The 20,173-nt window shown below is 30.8% G+C and overlaps 3 protein-coding genes across 3 annotated transcripts; 2 read left to right on the plus strand and 1 right to left on the minus strand.

Moving 5' to 3' along the window:
- The first annotated feature begins 202 nt into the window (after positions 1-202).
- On the plus strand, positions 203-5,627 carry LOC132952314 (uncharacterized). The gene is made up of 4 exons (XM_061024589.1): positions 203-1,135; positions 2,166-2,234; positions 2,308-2,397; positions 5,508-5,627. Exons 1-4 carry the CDS (start codon positions 203-205, stop codon positions 5,556-5,558), a joined length of 1,143 nt encoding a protein of 380 aa, XP_060880572.1. The 3' UTR covers positions 5,559-5,627.
- On the minus strand, positions 5,582-18,219 carry LOC132952313 (metacaspase-2-like). Its single transcript, XM_061024588.1, has 3 exons — positions 18,092-18,219; positions 10,822-10,984; positions 5,582-10,017 (listed from the first exon to the last, which is right to left on the minus strand). The coding sequence occupies exons 2-3, from the start codon at positions 10,974-10,976 to the stop codon at positions 5,853-5,855; spliced, it is 4,320 nt and encodes a 1,439-aa protein (XP_060880571.1). The 5' UTR covers positions 10,977-10,984; positions 18,092-18,219; the 3' UTR covers positions 5,582-5,852.
- LOC132951768 (uncharacterized) lies at positions 11,686-12,405 on the plus strand. The gene is made up of 2 exons (XM_061023704.1): positions 11,686-12,133; positions 12,236-12,405. Exons 1-2 carry the CDS (start codon positions 11,686-11,688, stop codon positions 12,403-12,405), a joined length of 618 nt encoding a protein of 205 aa, XP_060879687.1.
- Positions 18,220-20,173: the final 1,954 nt, after the last annotated feature.

Consider the following 20,173-nt stretch of genomic DNA (forward strand, 5'->3'; position numbering starts at 1 on the left):
ACCTTTTAGGGTAGTAAATATTTATAACGTGTTCGTATAAATGATGACACGCCACTTCTCAAAATAATTATAAGTAAACAAATGTCCATCACATATTTCTGTGCGATCCGTTCAGCAATTATATTTTATAAAACACACAATTTGTTGATCACATTATTGTTTTTATAATTCAGGGTTATGTTGCGATATTTTCTCTAGTATAATGTTTAAGTTCTATTTCAATAAATCGTTGTCCAGTCTAAAACTAGTATACTTTTTGGCTTTAGCAACGACATGTGTAATGAATTTAAAAAATGCATCTGCCACCATTTGTTCGTTGTCGGAATGTAAAAATCCAGTAAAAACCGAGGTATTAGCCATGTTCTCCCGGTCTATTGCCATCGCATGCCTCTTATGCAGAATCACGATTATGTACAAAAGTAAGAGCGATTTTCCGGACTACGTGAAAAAAGTCGAAGACTATGAATTATACTTTCCGGTAAATATCTCCCAAAAAAGACATATTCGATTCATTGCTATGGCTATAATATCTTCGTACATCGTCATCATATTGCCCATAAACGTACTGAGAATTTATTTAATTTACACTAACTATGGGAAGATACACACGATGTTTTTTTATACAATGATGTACGTACACAATTGGAGCATTTGCACCACAGAAATACATTTTATCGTGCGTTGTGTCGGTCTGTACCAGAAATTCCAATCGATCAATGAAGAAATGGCCGCGCTGAGGTTAAAAACCATAGCCGGAAACAGATTCCCGGTCGTGCTACGACAAGGCGAAAGACGCGGTCACGATAACGCATTATTTATCGGTTTGGATACCCTCGGCAGCGGTTCGCCACTTTCGGTATCCTCCAACGGGTATCAACCAGCCGACCGCGTCGAACTACTCAGGATGAAGCATCAGTTTGTCCGAGGCACCGTCGTAGAACTCAACGACTTGTACGGAATACAGTTAGGGCTGTCGATATGTCTGTTATTCATAATGACATTATTCGACATTTACGGTGAAGTGTCCGTCGAGTCCAACGTAACCAAAACGCACGTTCTACTCTACGGATGGCTGCTACAATACTCGTTCAGATTTTGTGTGATCGTACTGACGTCGCACGTTACCACAACACAGGTATTAAGTACACGTCATTATATTATAGTTTATAGGTACCTAATATAAAATAATAGTTCCTTGGCCTAACTAATAGCTGCCGATCGCGCGTGCGAAAACTGAGAAGAAACTGCAGTGACGGATCTTAAGGTGTCGTTATTTATGTGACACATTATCTGCATCGTTTTGGAAAATAGATTATTTGTCCACCTATACATTATGGGTTTCTAATAATATTACATACTATTGGCTCACTTCGATCGGAGTGTTCGATGACACATTTAGAACTGCATTTATAATCCATACCTACTTGAATAGTTATTTTTTCAACATCAGTATTACTTATTTATATTTAAGACTTCCTATTTTTTTAAATTTTACATTTTGATTTCTGAACATATAAAAGTAATATTCTGTAAAAAAAATATTTCACAAATTCCCTCAACTGTTAAACATATAATGTAACCACAATTGTTGTAACCTAACCTCAGAAGTTGAAGCCTTTTCAACCCAATTAAATAAAAAAGTAATATTCAATCAATTATAATAAATATTTATTATAATTGGAAACTTAATTTTAAACTCAAAATTAAAATCTATTATTCTTTACTTAAGGACTACGAGGGTATAAGGGAAAGTGATAGGGACAGTCGTCCCCTCTTTTTTAGCCTAAGCTAGGATTTTTTGTTAGTCTTACAATTATATTTTAATCATGATTTTTATAAAATATAAGTAAAATGTCGGTCATGGATCGTCGTTGAATAATCAAACTAAAATAGATATGGGTTAAAGCTGTTTCTGGATTGTTTTTCCGTTGTAATACTTTAATATGTACCTATATGTTTGTGTATTTAAGGACGAATGAAACTACCTATTGAATAATTTAGTTTAATTCTGTCATATCAACCAGCACATATAGGTCATTATTTTTCAAAGAAAATCAAGTGTTGAGTAACATATGGTTTTTACAAAAATATACCTATAAAAATGATTTATTTGTGATTGACTCTTAAAAAAAAATGTTGTTTGGTTGTATTTTCTTACATTTTAGGCACACCGACCAAAAATGATAATAACTGATATAAATAACCGTTACGCAGATAATAGTACAAAAAAAGAGGTATGGTTAAATTTGTATTTTATAATACCTAAAATATTTTGATATTTTCTAACAATTTTTTTAATTTTTTTAGTTAGAACTATTCTTGTGTCAATTGTCTAGTCGTCCAGTAGAATTCACTATTTGTGATTTGTTCACACTAAACATTCGCCTCATCACTTCTGTAAGTTGCAATATTAAAGCTAAATTATTTGTATTTATACATTTAACGCTTAATGTATTATATTAGATATAATGTTTTATATACGAATAATATATGATTCAATAAATATACTCTTAAGTCGAAGGATTAACATTTAACATTATAAGTAACGATCTAACTAGAAAACAATATCAAAACAAAATAAAGTTACCTACCTTATAAGTCTTCACAACAAACATCATGCATCATATAGACAATTTGGTACCTATAGCAATATTGTACATCTTTTCATCTTTTCATCTCATTTCAAATTTATATCTCCATTTTGAGTTACTAAAATAGTAAAATATGTTGTAGGTACATTTTAATTTTTGACTAAAAAAATTGATGTACCTGTCACTTTTTAATTTAATGGGTCGTAAAATACATTCTTGATCTTGAACATAATGTTTTATTTTATTTTTTATTACCTACCTTTTTAATCTTAAATACTGCATACTTAATTAAGTATTCATCGCTGTTGATATTTTCTATCAAATTAAAACAATATGTATAATAGAATAAAAAAAAAGTAAATATGTACAGATTTGTTATATATAGTAAGTTGTCGTTCCAACTCCCAATGTTTTAATTGCTTAATTCTTATACGTACATGTATAATATAAATATTTAAAATAACTCATTTTTTATTTAGTCCTTAGTGAATTGTGTTTTTTTAAGTTCTTATAGAAACATAGAACATTAAAATACTTATCTCGTAGGTATTATAATAAAATATAAACATTAATATTGATAAATTAGTTTCCTATAATTATTATGTATTTAATAGTTATTAATTAGATTTTTATATATTTAATATTTTATTAAAATAATACTATTCGATGAATGTTGAAAGATAAAGATTGTACCTAGATTGATTAGCAGATAAAATAATTAGATATTTTAATTATATTTCTAAAGCCGGGCTTACACTTCACTGCTGCTACATCATCTGTCGTGTTATGTCAAAAAGTTGAGCTTGACCCAACTCTGAGAATCTGCTGGTAGATTATTGTTAGTGAATGATACCCCCACGGCCAATCAGGATACGATGAAAGCCACACAACACGAAAAAAACGACGTTATTGCGAATCCGGCTTTATAATTACGATTTGAACATAATATTTTTTCATTGCCATAGAAACATGGAAACCCAACATATGGCAATAAAAGTGTAATTTTTCTAACTTTTAGATTTTGAGCGGAGCGAGGAAGCTAAGTGGTTTTACAATGGTGTTTATTTTTTTACAAAATTTCTACCAGAAGGAGTGCTTCAATTTCAACATATAGTACCTTATCTTTTAGAAAATTGAATCAAGATGGTACTTTAAAGAGGTCATTTTTCGATTTTCTAAATAGTTATTTAATGCCACGGGAAAAATCACCGAAAAATTACGGAAAACCACTAAAAATGGGATTTTAATTTCGAACGCTTTGTCTATCACCATAGAAACGAATAAAAAATAATAATATTATAATATTAATTCAACTTACCTGATTTAATAAATAATAAAAATAGAAAAAATGACTGATAAACCGTCTCCGCTCAGAATCGTTTTTCGATATTATATCATTGAATTCAAGTTTCATACAATCCATTATACATTGACCCACTTGTCTACTGTACAGTAGAGTGACATCCACTTACCCGCTTTTTTAACTGTAGAGACCGTTTATAATGACACTGGTTGTAGTGGTATATCGGGTGTAATAACATAAAGGACTGATTGCGCACACAAATGTTGAATGACTTTTTAAAATGACCCAAACCTAGAAATCGTTTGCGTTCATTAACTATAGCAAAAATCTACCTAAACTAAAAAAAAAAAAATATATCTACGTGTTAAATGCTTTATGTCTTAGTAAGATTCTTTTCCCTCTCAATTTTATAGGCTAGGGCTGCCTGTATCGACATGCATGAAACATTTTTTTGTTAATTGAATTTATGTTATTACTTATGTTTTCTTATTTGTTAATTTAATTTAAAATTTAAATTAAATGTGTCGTGTAATTTTATGAATTTTATAGTCTTTGTCATTACCTATACTAATTTATTTCAATGGTATTTTGTTTCTATTTGATTTAAATATTCAAAACGGTTTATGGATTTGTTATAAGTCATAATTCTATCCAACATTTGTCTAAAAAATTTAATTTATCCGTGGCATCTATTTTCATTAAACATTAATTGTATTATTCTTTATTGAATTGAAGTCTAAGTCTAAATTGAATTTGTAATATAGTTGTTTTGATAACTATAGGTAGGTACATGTTTGGATGTGGTGAGTAAAATTGGTTATTGTAATGACGATGAAAATTTTCTACGCCATTCGTTGTCTTTAGATTTTTACTTGGTGCACATTCCCACATACTGGAGGAAAATCAGAGTTAGGCCAAAACATAATTTTTCAGAATATATAATCTGTGATTTAATAGTTGTACGCAAACGACTCGTCATTTTTAATGGTTTTTAACATTTTTCGTTGTGCGCAAACGAGTTGTTAGTTTTCAGGTAAAAATATTTGAAGTGTGCGCAAACGAATAGTATTAGTCTATATTACTTCGTAGTTCATCTGTATACTGTATAATGATAAATGACTATACGGATGTTATTACGGTTGTTTTGGTTATATTGAAAAATCTATTATCTATAATGACTGTATTCAACTTTTATCGAAGCTAATATAACAACTGATAATACTTAATACTAAAAACAAATTTGAAAAAAATTGAAAAAAATACTGCATGATTTTTATACTAAATATAAGATATAAGTAAATTTAATTTTGAAATAAAAAACAACGTTTTTTATTTTCTTTTGTATGTATTGAAGTCATTATTTAGTGATAAAAATATGACACATTGATTGTATACATAATTAAGTTTTTAAATGTTATTTTTTTGTAATGACGATCGGTTATTATGACTAATATTGACTAGTCCCTTGAATGTCATTACTCATTAATCATTATAAACGGTTTCTACTTTTAATATAAATATTGAATAGTATTGACTCTTTTGTATATAATTATGAATTAATAATAAAAAATAAACAAAATCAATTTTTCTTATACCTTTTGTTTATTTTTCAGGCTTTGGTTGCTGGTACAACTTATCTAATTTTACTATTACAATTCCACTGAACAAAGAAGGACACATTATAAGATATCATAACTACTTGTTATAAAAATAATTATTTAACAGATGTATGAAGTTCAGATACATAATTTAAATTTGAACAAAAAATAATCGATATAAAAATATAAAATGTACAAATAATTATATTATAGTGTTAATTAGTCATAAGAATATTGTATCTTGGCTGGTATCGGTCATATATTTATAAAAAAAAAAATGTTTACATTCATGTAAAATAAGCAATGAATATATCAATATAATTTATTTTTGTCTAGGCTGTATAATTATTAAAGTACCTATCAAACCAAGTGTGGAGAGTAAACTTGTAAAAACCTATCTAGAATTCTTGAATCAAAATGATTGTACGCGTCTCCGATTTTTCGATCTATCGGTTTGTTATTATTAGGCGTATTTTGAGATCTTACGGATGATAATCTTCTACCTTCATTTCGGAATTTACGAAATTTACGTTCATCGTCGTCGTGTACGGATTTTTTTACAGCATCAGTACCGTTATGCTTGTACTGACACTGACCGTTGTTGATTATTTGTATTATATGTATGGGTGCAGATAGTTTTTTGTCATCTTTAATCGTTTTTAGAATCTTCGTCGGATTTGGATTGACCGAATAATCAGTAATATCTGAACTCTCGCAGTCTGTTGAAGTACGCGTTGAACCCAATGTCGAATCACTTGAATCTATTTCAGGTGTATGTTGTATGATTGAAAGATTTTCAACTCCCGGTTCATTTAATAATTTAAAATCACCAGTTAATAACTTTGTAAGGGATATAGCCGAGTGCCGACCATCGGGTTTTTCAATTGGTATAAAAATGTCAGACACATACTTGGAACCATTATTATCAACACTTGTTTGGCTCACCAAAGGTATCTTAAATACGCCGTCGGCTATTTTCACTTGCGAAAGTACTCCGAATCTATTCGGGTTTGGAGATTTGTCGTTGGGATTCCATACATCATATTTATCATTGTTCAGATTATCGTTATTTATCGGAACATCGTTTAATGTATTCAAATCTGGCTGTTTTTTTTGTTTTTTGACATTAACTTCAACTTTATTGTTTTTTTGGGTATCATCGTGGTTTTTGTCTTGTTCTGAACGGTTGACCGGCACCGGTTGCGACAGTTGTACGTCTAATTTATTATCCTTTCGGTTTCTATTTGAAGATTGTCTGCTGATTGGGGACTGAATAACAAACTGAGTATTTTTATTTGAAATGTTAGCCTTTTCCGAGGATTCACGAAATAAAATTGGCTCTAAATATTCTTTAGTGTAAGGTGCATGTTCATGATCATATAGGTTTTCTATTTGAGATTTTTCTGGCGGATAGGACTTCAACAAAACATTCGAATCAGCGTCATCCTTGGATTTTAAATTATGTTTTATATCTGATTTTTTAATAAAAATTCGCTCTGTTGGAGATTGGTCGTTAAGAATATTTTTATTTTTCAAACTTGAGGTAAGTGGTTTGTCAAAAAGGTTGTATTTGGTTTTAGCTATTTTGTCTGAAAATAACGGTACTAAACTTGGTTTTGTTTTTGCATTATTTAATTTTAATATTGACATATTTTCGTTATTTTTCATCTGTTCTGTTGTATCTGAAGAACTAATCTTTTTTGGATTTTGGATTAATATAGCCGGTTTGGATATTTTTGTCTTTGAAACATTTTTATTTATCATAATATTATTATTTTTATTGTATGTAGGCATTTTTGTTGAATAATTATTTACAATTTTATTTTTGGGTGTCATTTGAATTTTAGTGCTTTCAATAGATTTTAGCAAGCTCGATGGTCTTTGTAATTGAACAGGATCTAAATTATTTGTAATTATACCATCTTTTCGAGAAATTATTTTTTTATTCATATTATTTTCTTTGAGATTTTGACCAATATGGGTATTCGGATTAAATGAAGTATATTTATCTGATCCTGTAATCAATTGTCTTGGAATATTTTGTGTAGCATTATCATCATCATTTTCTATAAGTTTTTCTAGATTTCTCGATGTAGTTTGAGGTAAATTCTTGTTAATATGTTTTATTGGTACCTGTGACAAAATTTTGGGAGAAGCAAATATTTTTTTAGTTCTTGTCATATAATTGGTATTATCGTAATCGCCAACATTACTTGTTGTATATAACTTTGAGTTTATTGGAATATTAAGTTTTATTTTTTCAACAAGATGTCCCGGACTCTTTTTTGTAATATTTTCTATTTTTTTACTTGATATTTCTGGTATAGTCTTAAGTGGAGTACGGCTAATAATCTTATTTAGTTTTTGAGCAGAACTCTTGGTAAAAATGTTATTATTTTCTGTAATTTTATCCATATTATCGTTTTCCCTGTTATTATTTTCTCTTATTTTGTCCATATTATTGTGTTCCGTGTTATCATTTCTTACAGAAATATCATCGTTCTGTGGTAAACGTTTTAATTTTGCAACAAATTGCCTCGTATTTATCTGTGGTAAGTTCTTGCGAATTAAAGACATTCTTTTATTATTAATTTCTTCCATCTTGTTGATATTTTCATCGTTATTTCTTTTTTGTTGACTCTTCATTTTTAATTCAGGAGTTATGGAGCTAAATGAAGAATTGTTTGAATCACTTTCTTTATTTTTATTTGTTTTACTATCTTTCGTACCTCGTGAATGATTCCCATCAATATTTAACACTGAGCCTTGTAACACGTTTAAATTTGATTCTTTAAGATTATTTTTACTTGTACTTTCGACTGTTGCTTGTTTTTTCCCCGAGAAATTGGAGTTCAAATCCTTTTTATTTTTTATTAAATTTTCTTCATTATTATTATTTGTAGACCTATTTATTTCACCATTTTTTTTTAGTAGTTGATTTGAACGTTTATGACTATTCATTTTTAAATTACTTGGTGATGTATCCATATCAGTTTTTATTTCTGTGATATTGGTCACTACTGTCGAACTTAAAATATTCTTGATTATTTTTTTATTACAATTACAATTCATATTATCATCCAAAGAATTATTTTGGTTTTCCTCTACAATTGTGTCACCGGTCGAATAATTTGAGTTTGGATTATTATCATTAGACTCTGTGATTCCATCTGGGTGTTGTAGTTTCGTTGTCTCATTTAAATCTGATGTTACTTCTTCAGTTGATTCAAATATTGCCGCCATTGTTGGAAAATTATTTATAGATGGTTCAAATTGTTTGTCTTGATTTTTATTATTCTCATTGTAACTCGAAATATTGTCTTCCTTATTAAATTGATCTGTATAAGCTTTGGTTGTAAATTTTAATTTATAATTACCGTCAATCATACTAGAATCTGTTTTATCTGTTGATGTAGACGACACAACAAAAGGCCTAATGGTCTCTCTAGAGAATAAAAGGTGTTCGTTTTCTTCCGGAAGTGGAGATGTCGAAATGTATGTATTTTCTTTCGCAGTAACTACTGATAAATCTTTAAACTTATTAGAAATATTGTCATCAGTTTCAATAACTTGATTCTTAGAATCTTTTAAATTCAATTGTTTTATGTCATTTTTTGAAATCGATTCATTTTTATCATTTAACCCACTTCTGCGATCATTTTCTATTGGTTTACAATCATTAACTTTATTTTCTATTATTTTATTTCTTACCCAATTTCCATTTACAAAAGTATTTTCAGGACTAGATTCAAGTTTATTTATTATACGATTTCCTTTTATTTTTTCAAATTTAACTATCAATTCTTCTTCTGAAGAACTATTTGTATTTGAGTTCTCTACAAATCTATTTTCCAACATAGTTGGTTCAATACTTTTTTGTTTAGGTAGTTCTTTAATTAAAGTAGATTTAACATTTTTTGGTTTATTTATTTTGTCAATTAATTGATTTAAAACTTTAACAAAGTGATCATTGCCTCCCATTTGTTCTAATTGTTGATTACTATTATAATTATTTTTAGGTTCCCCTGGATTTATATTCGATTTTAAAAGTTCACAATCCCTACATTTAAGCGTTGGTTCTATTCCATCCTCAATATTTGTTGCAAGTAGTTTTTGAGATTGTTGATGATTTGTAGAATCTAAATTTTGTGTAATTGTCTTAGTACATCTTTTTCTTTCTTGTGATTCCTTTAAATTTCTTGTTATTGGTCTAGAATTTTGTTCTATTTCCCTGTGTAAATTTAATTCATCTATTAGACCATTGATTTTTTTCTCCCGATAGTCATTATATTTTCCACTATCATAATAATCATACATATCTTCATAATTGTCAGGTTTCAAATCTAATATTACTTTAATATGTCGCTTATATTCAGTATCTTCATTATTATTTTTATTTGACACTTGTCTCGGAAAACGATTGATTTGAGAAAAATTTACAAAAGACGAAACAGGTACAATATTGTTCAATAGTGTGGAATTAAGTACATTCAAATTCTTTGTTCTGTCAAATTTGATGAATTTTCTGAAAAAAATAATTATATTTCAAACAAAAATATATAATTATATATAATAGTAGGTATATTAAAAGTCAATTTAAAAAATCAACTATAAAATATCTAATAATTAAATCCTTACTAGTTACTAATGAACCAATAATTCTAACAATAAGTATAGTTTTAATACATTTAATAGATATATTAAGATTTTAACTTAAAAGTCACCGCATTCCTATAACAAGTATGTATAGGTAAGTATTTTTGAAAAATATACCTACGCTTTTATAACATACATAATATTACCTATCTATTAATTAGGTGCCTATGTATAATAATAATATATACCTAATTATTTACAATAATATATTATATAAGATATAAATAAGATTTTATGACAATATCAGGGAATCTTTAAAAAATAAATGAAATACTATGATATTAACCTAGGGAGGCCACTTCTGGACCCTGGGTCCACTTCCCTGGGTACACCACTGATACATAGGTACTTGAAACTTTCAGTTTTGCGTAATAATAACTATAAATATTTTCTATATCTACACCATAAAATTATGAAAATATTTCGACTAATCGTAAGCTATTTATTTTATGGAACCTATTCACGCCGATCTACAGTAGGTACGCTAATCTCCGCTTAGAATGATTTTTCGTAAATGCAATGACTAAATTAAAATGTAACACATTCATTATAGTTACCTATTGAATAGTTAGTTATACTCGAAACCTACTATACTGTATAGTGAGTTCCCTAGATTTTTCATTATATATACTTATGTAAATAATAAAAATTAAAAATATAAAAACATGTTTACTTGTTCAAAAACGTTGTTTTCATCTCAATTGTTGAATGGTTGTTTTCAATATTCATCGGTTTACTTTGCAACACATTATTTAATATTGTCGTTGAATTTTCTGCCAAAATCAATATAGAGAAAAATAATCCTAGGACTGAAAATTGCTGATTCATTGTTTCACCTATAAAAAATATTTATTAACAATATTTTTAGTAAAGTTTATTTAGAATTTTTTGTAGAAAGGTACCTGTAAATAATGTCACATTTAAATTTATCAATTCATGTATTATAGTCGAACCGATGATAAATATAACCATTAACCATACTATCCCTCTTTAAAGTTTATATACTCAATGTCTTAATTTTATCTGCAATATTAAGCGGGGGTGAAGGGCTCTTGGTAACAGTCTCTTTCTCTGAAGTCTAGGGCCAAATCAACACCTGCCTACTAACATTACCCATACATTTATTTACCAAGTGTAAATTCCACTGCACACTGGTATCCACAATATAAAATAAATACATTAAAAGTACCTACACATAGTTCGTCAAAAATAGTAACAATATTGTGATATTTCCATACAAGTGACATATTAAAAAAATTATACAAATATTCTACATTTTTTTCCCCAACTTGAGGTATAATATTATTATATCAATAATGGTCTTTAGAAAAATTAACGCGCTCGAAATTCTAATGCTGCGGGCCGACGAGAACGATAAACATATTACTGGCCGGCTAGTAGTAATACACGTCGTCGTCGTCTGGGAGATTTTCTCGGAGATCGGTCTCTGTGTTGGACGATTTGTATTTAGCTCATTAGCAATTCTCGATTAAATCCCAACGTACACGTATACATATTATCTTCGCTCAAACAAAAGATGGCAACTAACTATTATAACATCGACGCTGTAAACGTCATATTGCTTGAAATCTTAGAAGACATTGTTGTCAACATTATGGATGGCACTTACGCTGATGAAACAGACGAATATCTCGTGGGTTTAGTTACCCTTCTTCTATCTGCCATTGATTCGGGCGCTACTACTGCGAGTGGCGACGATCAGACCCCGGAGTCGGAGCCTGAAGGACAAAATCCGATTCTTGGAGGCGCAGATGGACAGGAGTTCGACGAAGACGCCGAGGAGTCCGTCTCCTTGCACAGTGATGGATTGCCGAGCGGCGATGCGCTGTCATCTGCAGCAGAGTCGGAGCTTGCTCCGATCCCGGAGGCAGCACCGCTCGGCAACAACAACACTGTCCAGGAAGACGACAATTCGAAAATTTCGGAAGCAGAAGAGGACCATTCCGTTTTGTTGGCGAGCAGCTGTACGTCGTCGTGTGGGGACGCGCCGTCCTCGGAGTCGGGGCCTGTCGATCCCACTCCGACTCCTGAGGGCGGACCGCTCGACGACGTTTTGCGTACAGAAGACGTGTTGGATGAGAAAATTGAGCCGGCCAGGGGTATAGTTGTAAAAAATAGTCTTGGTGAGCTGGTCGGTTGGCTGGACCCGGCGGCAGCACCCGGAAAAATCGATCCACCTAGTACGAGGTGGAAAAGCGTGAGACGCTTTTTCCGGGCTCTGTGCTGCTGCCGATGAGAACCCGTCCGCAGCTCACCCCTTGGCCGTAGACGACGGGCAGGATGACGGCGATACAGAGGAGGGGAGGATGTGAGAAAGAGCACGGACGGTGCGCGGCGGTAAGTCACCCACGCACGTTCTCCGGTCACCCGCGGCGCGACGGGTTGTTCGCGGGCGTAGCGCGCTCGGTCGTCTTGGACGCGCGAGACCCTCTGGCGGCTCGGCGAGCGCCCGGCTGCAGTTACGGTCACGTGGAGCGGCGGCGGCGGCGACGGACGACGGCGACGACACGGCGGCTAGTAGTAGAGGTACCGGCGCGGGCAACGATTCCGCCCCGACGGTACACCGACGATGACGACGGCGATGGCGACTCGGCACGACGGCAGCGGCGGAGACCTTGGCACGGGGTGAGTGGTATGGAGATTTGCGTGCTAGGAACACGGGAACGTCAGCGTCGCCGGATCCAAGGAAACTTAACGGTTTCGGGGTCTGGCGGCGCGGGACTTCACCACCACGGCGGCGGAACGAAGAGGCGGCCGAAGGGACAACGCCAGGGCGAAAATTACCGAGAGTTGAGGATCGCGCTGCGGTCGGCTGACTCTCGACTTTTCGCCCCGCGGTAATCTCACATTGGCCGCTTCGCTCGTCCCCGCCGGTTCCGCAGCACAAAATCTCGATTCGCTCGCTCCGTGTCTTGGTCTTCGCCGTCCGTCGGCAGAGTCGTCGCGCCGTCGACCGTCAACGCGCACAACATCGCGCACTATAGCCGCCGTTCGTCGCCGACGTCCGTGGTCGCTCCGCGGCCGTATCGGTTTGGCCTCGCCGGCTGGGCAAGGTCGTCAAGCGTCCGAGCAAACGCGCCCGCGACATACTCGGCAGCCCGCGGGACAGGTCGTGAGAACGTGCAGAGGTGACCAGCGGCCAATAACATTGCATAATATATCCGCACCAAAATTCGCCATCTTGCATCCTCTCCCCCTTGTCGATATTGTGTCCTGACCTCCTGCCCGACGTATTTTTTTTTTCCTTTTATTTCTATAAATTATTTCAAATTGTCCAATTGTTCATATGTTGTAAATTTCGATTTTTTTTTCTTATTCTCGGCCCTTTTTTAATATATTATTGATAGCCAATGTGCTAATTTTTTTCAACCAAAATACTATTTCTGTTTTTAAAAATATTGTTTCTACATTTTTGTATTATTTTTTTTTTTTTGTTATTAATAAATAAATTTTGTGAAAACAAAAAAAAATATTGTTTCTTTTTTTTTGTTTTGTCGAGTGTATATCTAATCATTTGTTACAGATTTAACGACTAAAAATCGTTAGAATATATAACTTAAATAAAAAAATTCGTTAGTTAATTATACAGAGTATAAACGTAGTATAAACGATACACGGGTATTATAATATGTACCAAGAAATATTTAAGCCATCAAACACTAAAGGCGACGAAAACTGTTGAATAAATCATAAAATAACGCATTACACCGCGGCGGAAACGACATGGACAGTTGTATAAACTATACTATACGAGGGTTCTAAATAACAATATGTATTTAATAGTATATAATTAATACAAAATAATTTTAAAAAAGGTGGATAAGTGGTTGTCGCTCTGCTGTACAGTAGGTTACAAGTGAGTCACTGTAATGTATGGTGTTAAATTCGAATTTTTTTTAAATATGTTTCAGGTGAATAGCATTAACTTAATGCAAATATAAATTCAAATTCAATCAACATTTTCATTATTTTTTTTTTTTTTTTAAATAAACACTTTTTTGTACTAATGTTTAATATCCTGTACCCAATATTAATATAAATATAAAAATTAAATTAAAAACCATTTTTAGTAAATTTTATACTATATTTTATGCATTTTAAGTGCATATTCTATTGCATATTTTTGACATTTTTAATGCATTTTTTAAGGTTTTTTAGTGCATTAAATTCACAGCCCTAGTAATAGTAATAATAGCAATAGGTAATTTACTGGTTACTGGCTACTGCATACCACGTACGACGTTAATAATAAGTAATATTAACTAATAAGCCATCATTATATTCTATTGAACTTTTGAACTGGTAAATAATATAATAATATTAAATATAAAATCAAAAATGTTAAGGCCACGAGACAAGTTCCGAAAATATTTATCTGGTCGTAGTGAAAAATTAAAAAAAAAAAATACAAATTGAAGTAAACATAAACTCCATTCGTGGTTTGTTAGTAAAGTTTTTGAATAAACCGAAAATTTTATCCGATGATTCCGATGTTACGACACAATTACATGTAAGTAGTACTTATAAATTTATAATAACACTACCTATTATATTTATATTTTATACATTTAATTGGTGTAATTTTTACTACCTACCAATATTAGCTGAATACTATGCCCGTAACTACTGCTTCAGCAGAACGATCGTTTTCAAAGCTGAAATTAATAAAAAAACTATCTCCGAAGCACGTTGTCACAAGTAAAAATCACCAACTTAGCTATAATCTCTATCGAAAAAGAAATTGCTGACCAATTAAAATATGATGATATTATTGATCAATTTGCGTATATAAAGAGCAGAAAAGTTAATTTTTAATATATTTTTATATTGTACCTATTGCTATATTTCATATTTGTTGTCTTATTTTGTCAATATTTTTTTGATAATTTTTATTTATTACATTAAGTTTGATTATATGACACGGTGCGTTATTAGTTAATTTACTTATTCATGTTGTTGTAGGTGCAAGGTACTATATTTGTTAAGATTATTTGCGCACATTTGAGTTTCAAATTTGGGGAGTATAGCTCCCATATGCGATATGCAACTGACGTGCGATAATGACATTTTAGGCATTTTAGGCCCCGCCATTTTACTCTGCCCCGGGCCACGCAAATCGTTGGGACGGCCCTGCGCTATACCCGCATGCGTCTTACAAATGTACAACATAGCAAAAAACTGTTTTGCGCGGGATAGAACCACTCACTCGGTATTTATAATAGAATTACCAACATTTCACAACGCATAGAGAACAACTTTTTCTACGTCGTGGCGTTTTTATTTTTTTTGATAACATTTACCAATAATTTTTAATAATTAAATGAAAAAAACAAAAAAAATTCTAATGTTCTCAAACTGATAACTTTAATTTAATTTATCTTATCCAAATAATTAAAACGCTACGACACAGATAAAGCTGTTTCCTATGCGTTGTGGAATTTCGGTAATTCTACTATAAATATCGAGGAAGTGATTCTATCCCGCGCAAAATAGTTTTTGGTTATGTTGTAAATTTGTAAGACGGAGACAACGCATGCGGGTATAGCGTCCTGTTAAAGTATTTATGTTCCAATAATAAAATTTTCATAAAATATCATTTAATTTAAAATAAAATCCACTTTAGGGGAATATAAAACCATTGTGTAGAAAAAATGCTTTTCTCAATACACAATTTTAAAACATATTTTTTCATTCGGTATTATAAAAGTGGGTGATCTTAAATAATTAGTTAATAATTTATATCACACATTTAATGAAGTAATATATTATATTGTAGATCATTTATACGCCATGATATAACATTCGGCATAGGTAATTTTTAACATTTTTAGTGATGACATAATATTTAATTAGTACCTTGTGTAAAAAACTATAAAACATAGTTTATTACAGTTAATATTTTAATCCTAAAAATCTACTCAAAATGTATTGCAAATAATAGTAAGTAAGACATTTTGCATAAAAGCTTGATTTTAAATAATGAATATCGTATATTATAATCAATTTACAAATACTATAATCAATGCTACTATTGATTTACCATAATAATCTTTGTGATACGTCATTCAACAGTCATAAATATTTCCAAGTACTAGGTACTATTCATTAATTTATTATGTTATATAAATGATATCATTTAATTTGATTTTGAAGAAGGAACTTAGATTGAATATGACCTGCAATGCTATGGGCTATGTTCGTTATAATATTCAAATGTTTAATGTCTGGTGATAAAAATTAATAATTTTGGTAAAAATGGTAACAGATAATCCATAAATCATAATAATTATACAAAAATGGCTTCGTGTTCTTATTGTTTAATATGAGTGTATGACAATTTTTCATAGCATATTAGCATCAAATTTTTTTCAACATACATGCATTTCAATGTCGGCTAGTTTAAAAATGGATAATCTATAATAAATTAATTTTCTTCATTGCTAAATGTGTATTTTATTTTATTATTTATTTATCAGGCATATCATACCTTTACTATAACAATAATAATATGCTTGTCGTATAGTGTAGCCGTGGTATGTATCATTATTGAGTCATTAAACTTGTTCGTGACAACTAGAAATACTGTGTAGGTAAAATAACTGAGTAACATAACAATGAACTAAGGAAGTCCTTTTAGATTATAAACAACAACACTAGTTAAACAAACATTGCATTCTACATCATAATTGATAACAGGTAAGTCACCTATATCTACCTACTATTTAAGTTGAGAAAAAAATTGAGTTTGAAAGTATACGTAGGTAATAATACCTACATTAAATCAAGTAAACCATTATTGACATTAAAATATTACGAACATTTCAATTAAAATTATTCGTAATTGAATTATCTTCTTTATTTAAATGTATCTACTTGGTGTATCTAAGTCTGTAGTTTTGTATTGAAACTTTTAAACTTGAATAAAAAAGTTTGAAAATATGTCTGAAAATTATAAGATAAGAACGTTTTAATAATTTTCAAGACAAATATTATAAAGGTAAATAATAAATATAAACTATTATTATCTCGTTGTATTTTTTAAATACAAAGGTCAGTGTTATCAAATACAATTATTGTTAAATGTTAAAGCAGTTAGTAACTACTTACGCAGTTACGCTGTACCTACCTAATGGCTAATACAGTAATACTAATAAGTAATGGTAACAGCTATTATTCTCGAATCTCGATATAAAATATCAACTCTAGGATTAGTCCATGAAGGTGAAAAAATCATAATTTATAATTTATAAAAACTACGTAAATAAGTACGTAATAATTAGTAAAGTAATATAATATAGGTAAACCCATAGTTATTGAGTAAAACCTTAGTTTCCATAAATTAGAACCTTAATGTCCATAAAATATTTCATAATATATACCTACAAGTACAATATTTATTTTACTTTATTTTTGCGCAGGGGTTTTTTTTAATGATTTTTTCTGACTGCACAAACTTATTCCCACTTTTGAATTATAGTAAGGTTTTTGTCTACGCGTGCCAACCCTACTTTTAATTGTTGAACTATGCCGGCTATACTACAACTGTCTAGTGTCTACTGTATACTGTACCATCTACATTTTTTGCTTTCATAAAAATGCATAAACTCAGAAACGATACCCATGTAAAAACATATAAATCCGGACTAACCCATGATAAATACCAGATAAATCATTTTATATAAATGCACTATTTTTATTGTAAATAGTAATTTTAAAATGTTCTTTGTAAATATAAGTAATAATACCTACTAAGTAATATTTACTTGTAATAGGTAATTTGTAATAATAATTGCTTACAAAAATAAAAACAATCAATTGACTAGGTAGCTTATTTTTAATTTTATAATATAACAATATAGCGTTTTTCTTACGTTTAAAAAAAAATTGTATAATAATAATAATAATAATAGTTATGATCTTACCGCGTTATACGGTTCGACGGCGCAATTTTATATTGCACTCCACAATTTCGGACACGACGTGAGGATAATATTATGTCTTCATCGCCGACCACAAGTCATCGGAATGTCGTGGCTTGAGCACAATAAACAATATTTGGCGAAGAGATGCGACGTAACTCGCGTCCAGTGAAATGATATTGTAAACATAACAATACTACACAATAGACCGACGTCTTTGCGTACATCTGCCGACGATTTTTCTGCGGTGTTGTGATTGTTTTGCAAACATCGTAGATGTTCACGTTTGTTACTAGTTAGCAGTTATGACCAGAACAAAAAAATTATAAATTCCACTTACGGAGGATCGGAACGATATATTATAATATACAGTAATACGTATTAAGTATAATGTGTGCATATATGATAGTGTTGTGTTATTATATAATGATGTATATTATATCTCGTCAAAAATCCAAGAATTGCGAAAATACGTGTGCGTTGGATGTTTTTTTCTTTCTCTTCAGCCATAATTATTATAACGTCCAACAATATTATTAACATTATGGCCTATTCGATAGACCACATATTGGCTCATGAAATTTATCGAAAATTATTATTGGCATTTTATAGATATACCTATTTATCACAACGTCTCATTTTAAATTCGACGGACGAAATGTGACCATATAATATTAATTATCGTTGTTTATTTGTCGTTACTAGGACTAGGATTTATATTATATGCAAAATAAAAGTAGTTAAGTAGAATGTGCAATTATTCATTTTGTTAGCATTTGCTAATAAATATAGGCTATAGTGCTATACAAGAAAATAATTTAATATTCAATAGATTTTCCTATAATTTCCAAATATATCGTAAGAACTAAATTAGAAGCAACTTATAAAATTTAAAAATAAATTGAGTAAAGTTATTTTGATGTGTAACCTAAATCATATTTTTAAATAAATCCATAACATTTTCAATACATTTTTAAATTATTTTCGTCAAAGACAAAATCACAGATTTTATGAAATTAAAATTTAGTGCGTGATTTTACGTGACATTTAGTTACTATTTACTCGACTTTCGATTAAATATTATAACCATAAAAGATATATTTTTGGTGTTTAAATATTGTTAAAATGGCCATAGCCTCCAAAAACGAGGTACCGTTTGCCACCACTGTCCATTTTCCTCCTATAAATAATAAATAAAATAATAAAATAGTTAATATAAATAATTTATGCATATCAAAAACATAAAAAATATTCTTTATTAGGCTTAATCGACAGCTGATGTAGATATAGCCGATACCAGAATGTATCAAACGAAAATGTGATCCTAGCCTTACTCTATCCTTATAATACGGAACGTAATACTACGACACTGGATAAAAAATATTGGAGGAAAATATACATAATTTCAGTCTAAAATAATGTGGAGAAAAATGGACAGCGGAGGAAAACGGTATCTCGTTTTTGGAGGAAAATGGAACCGCCCGTTAAAATAGATCATATTTTGTTTATTTATATCAGGGGATTGTAGTCATTACAAAATAGGTACTAATCAAGTTTTTAAAAAGATGTACCATCAAAAAAACATGTCAATGCAATAAATGATCAACCCTAGCCCAAAACCCAAACCCCCTGGCTATACTCCACTGCATGACGGTAGTGCACTTTCACCCCTGCCATGGTGTTATGTATAGCAGGTGCAAACTGCAAATTTATGCTGTTGTACATGCTACAGCTGAAATTTAATCCTATTAAAATAATGTGCAAGTGCAATACGCCAATACTATTTCATTGATTTGTTGTATTTTTTTGATAAAAGGTGACACAACATAAAATAATCTTATAGGTATGTAAGCTTAGACCTTATATTATTATAAGGTCTATGGGTGTAGGTAATATTTTTGTTATCACTTAGGTATCAATTATAGGCTTATGGCAAGATGGATTGAATATCAGAATATCAATCCACTTTGAATTATAGCATTATTATCATAAACTAGGTATATAGACTAAATTATTAAGTAACTAATTTAACAAAATAACATTTTTTGTTTTATATAAATATTGTATTATTACAACACGGTTATT

This window comes from Metopolophium dirhodum, chromosome 9 (genome assembly GCF_019925205.1).
Source record: "Metopolophium dirhodum isolate CAU chromosome 9, ASM1992520v1, whole genome shotgun sequence".
Lineage (NCBI taxonomy): Eukaryota > Metazoa > Arthropoda > Insecta > Hemiptera > Aphididae > Metopolophium > Metopolophium dirhodum.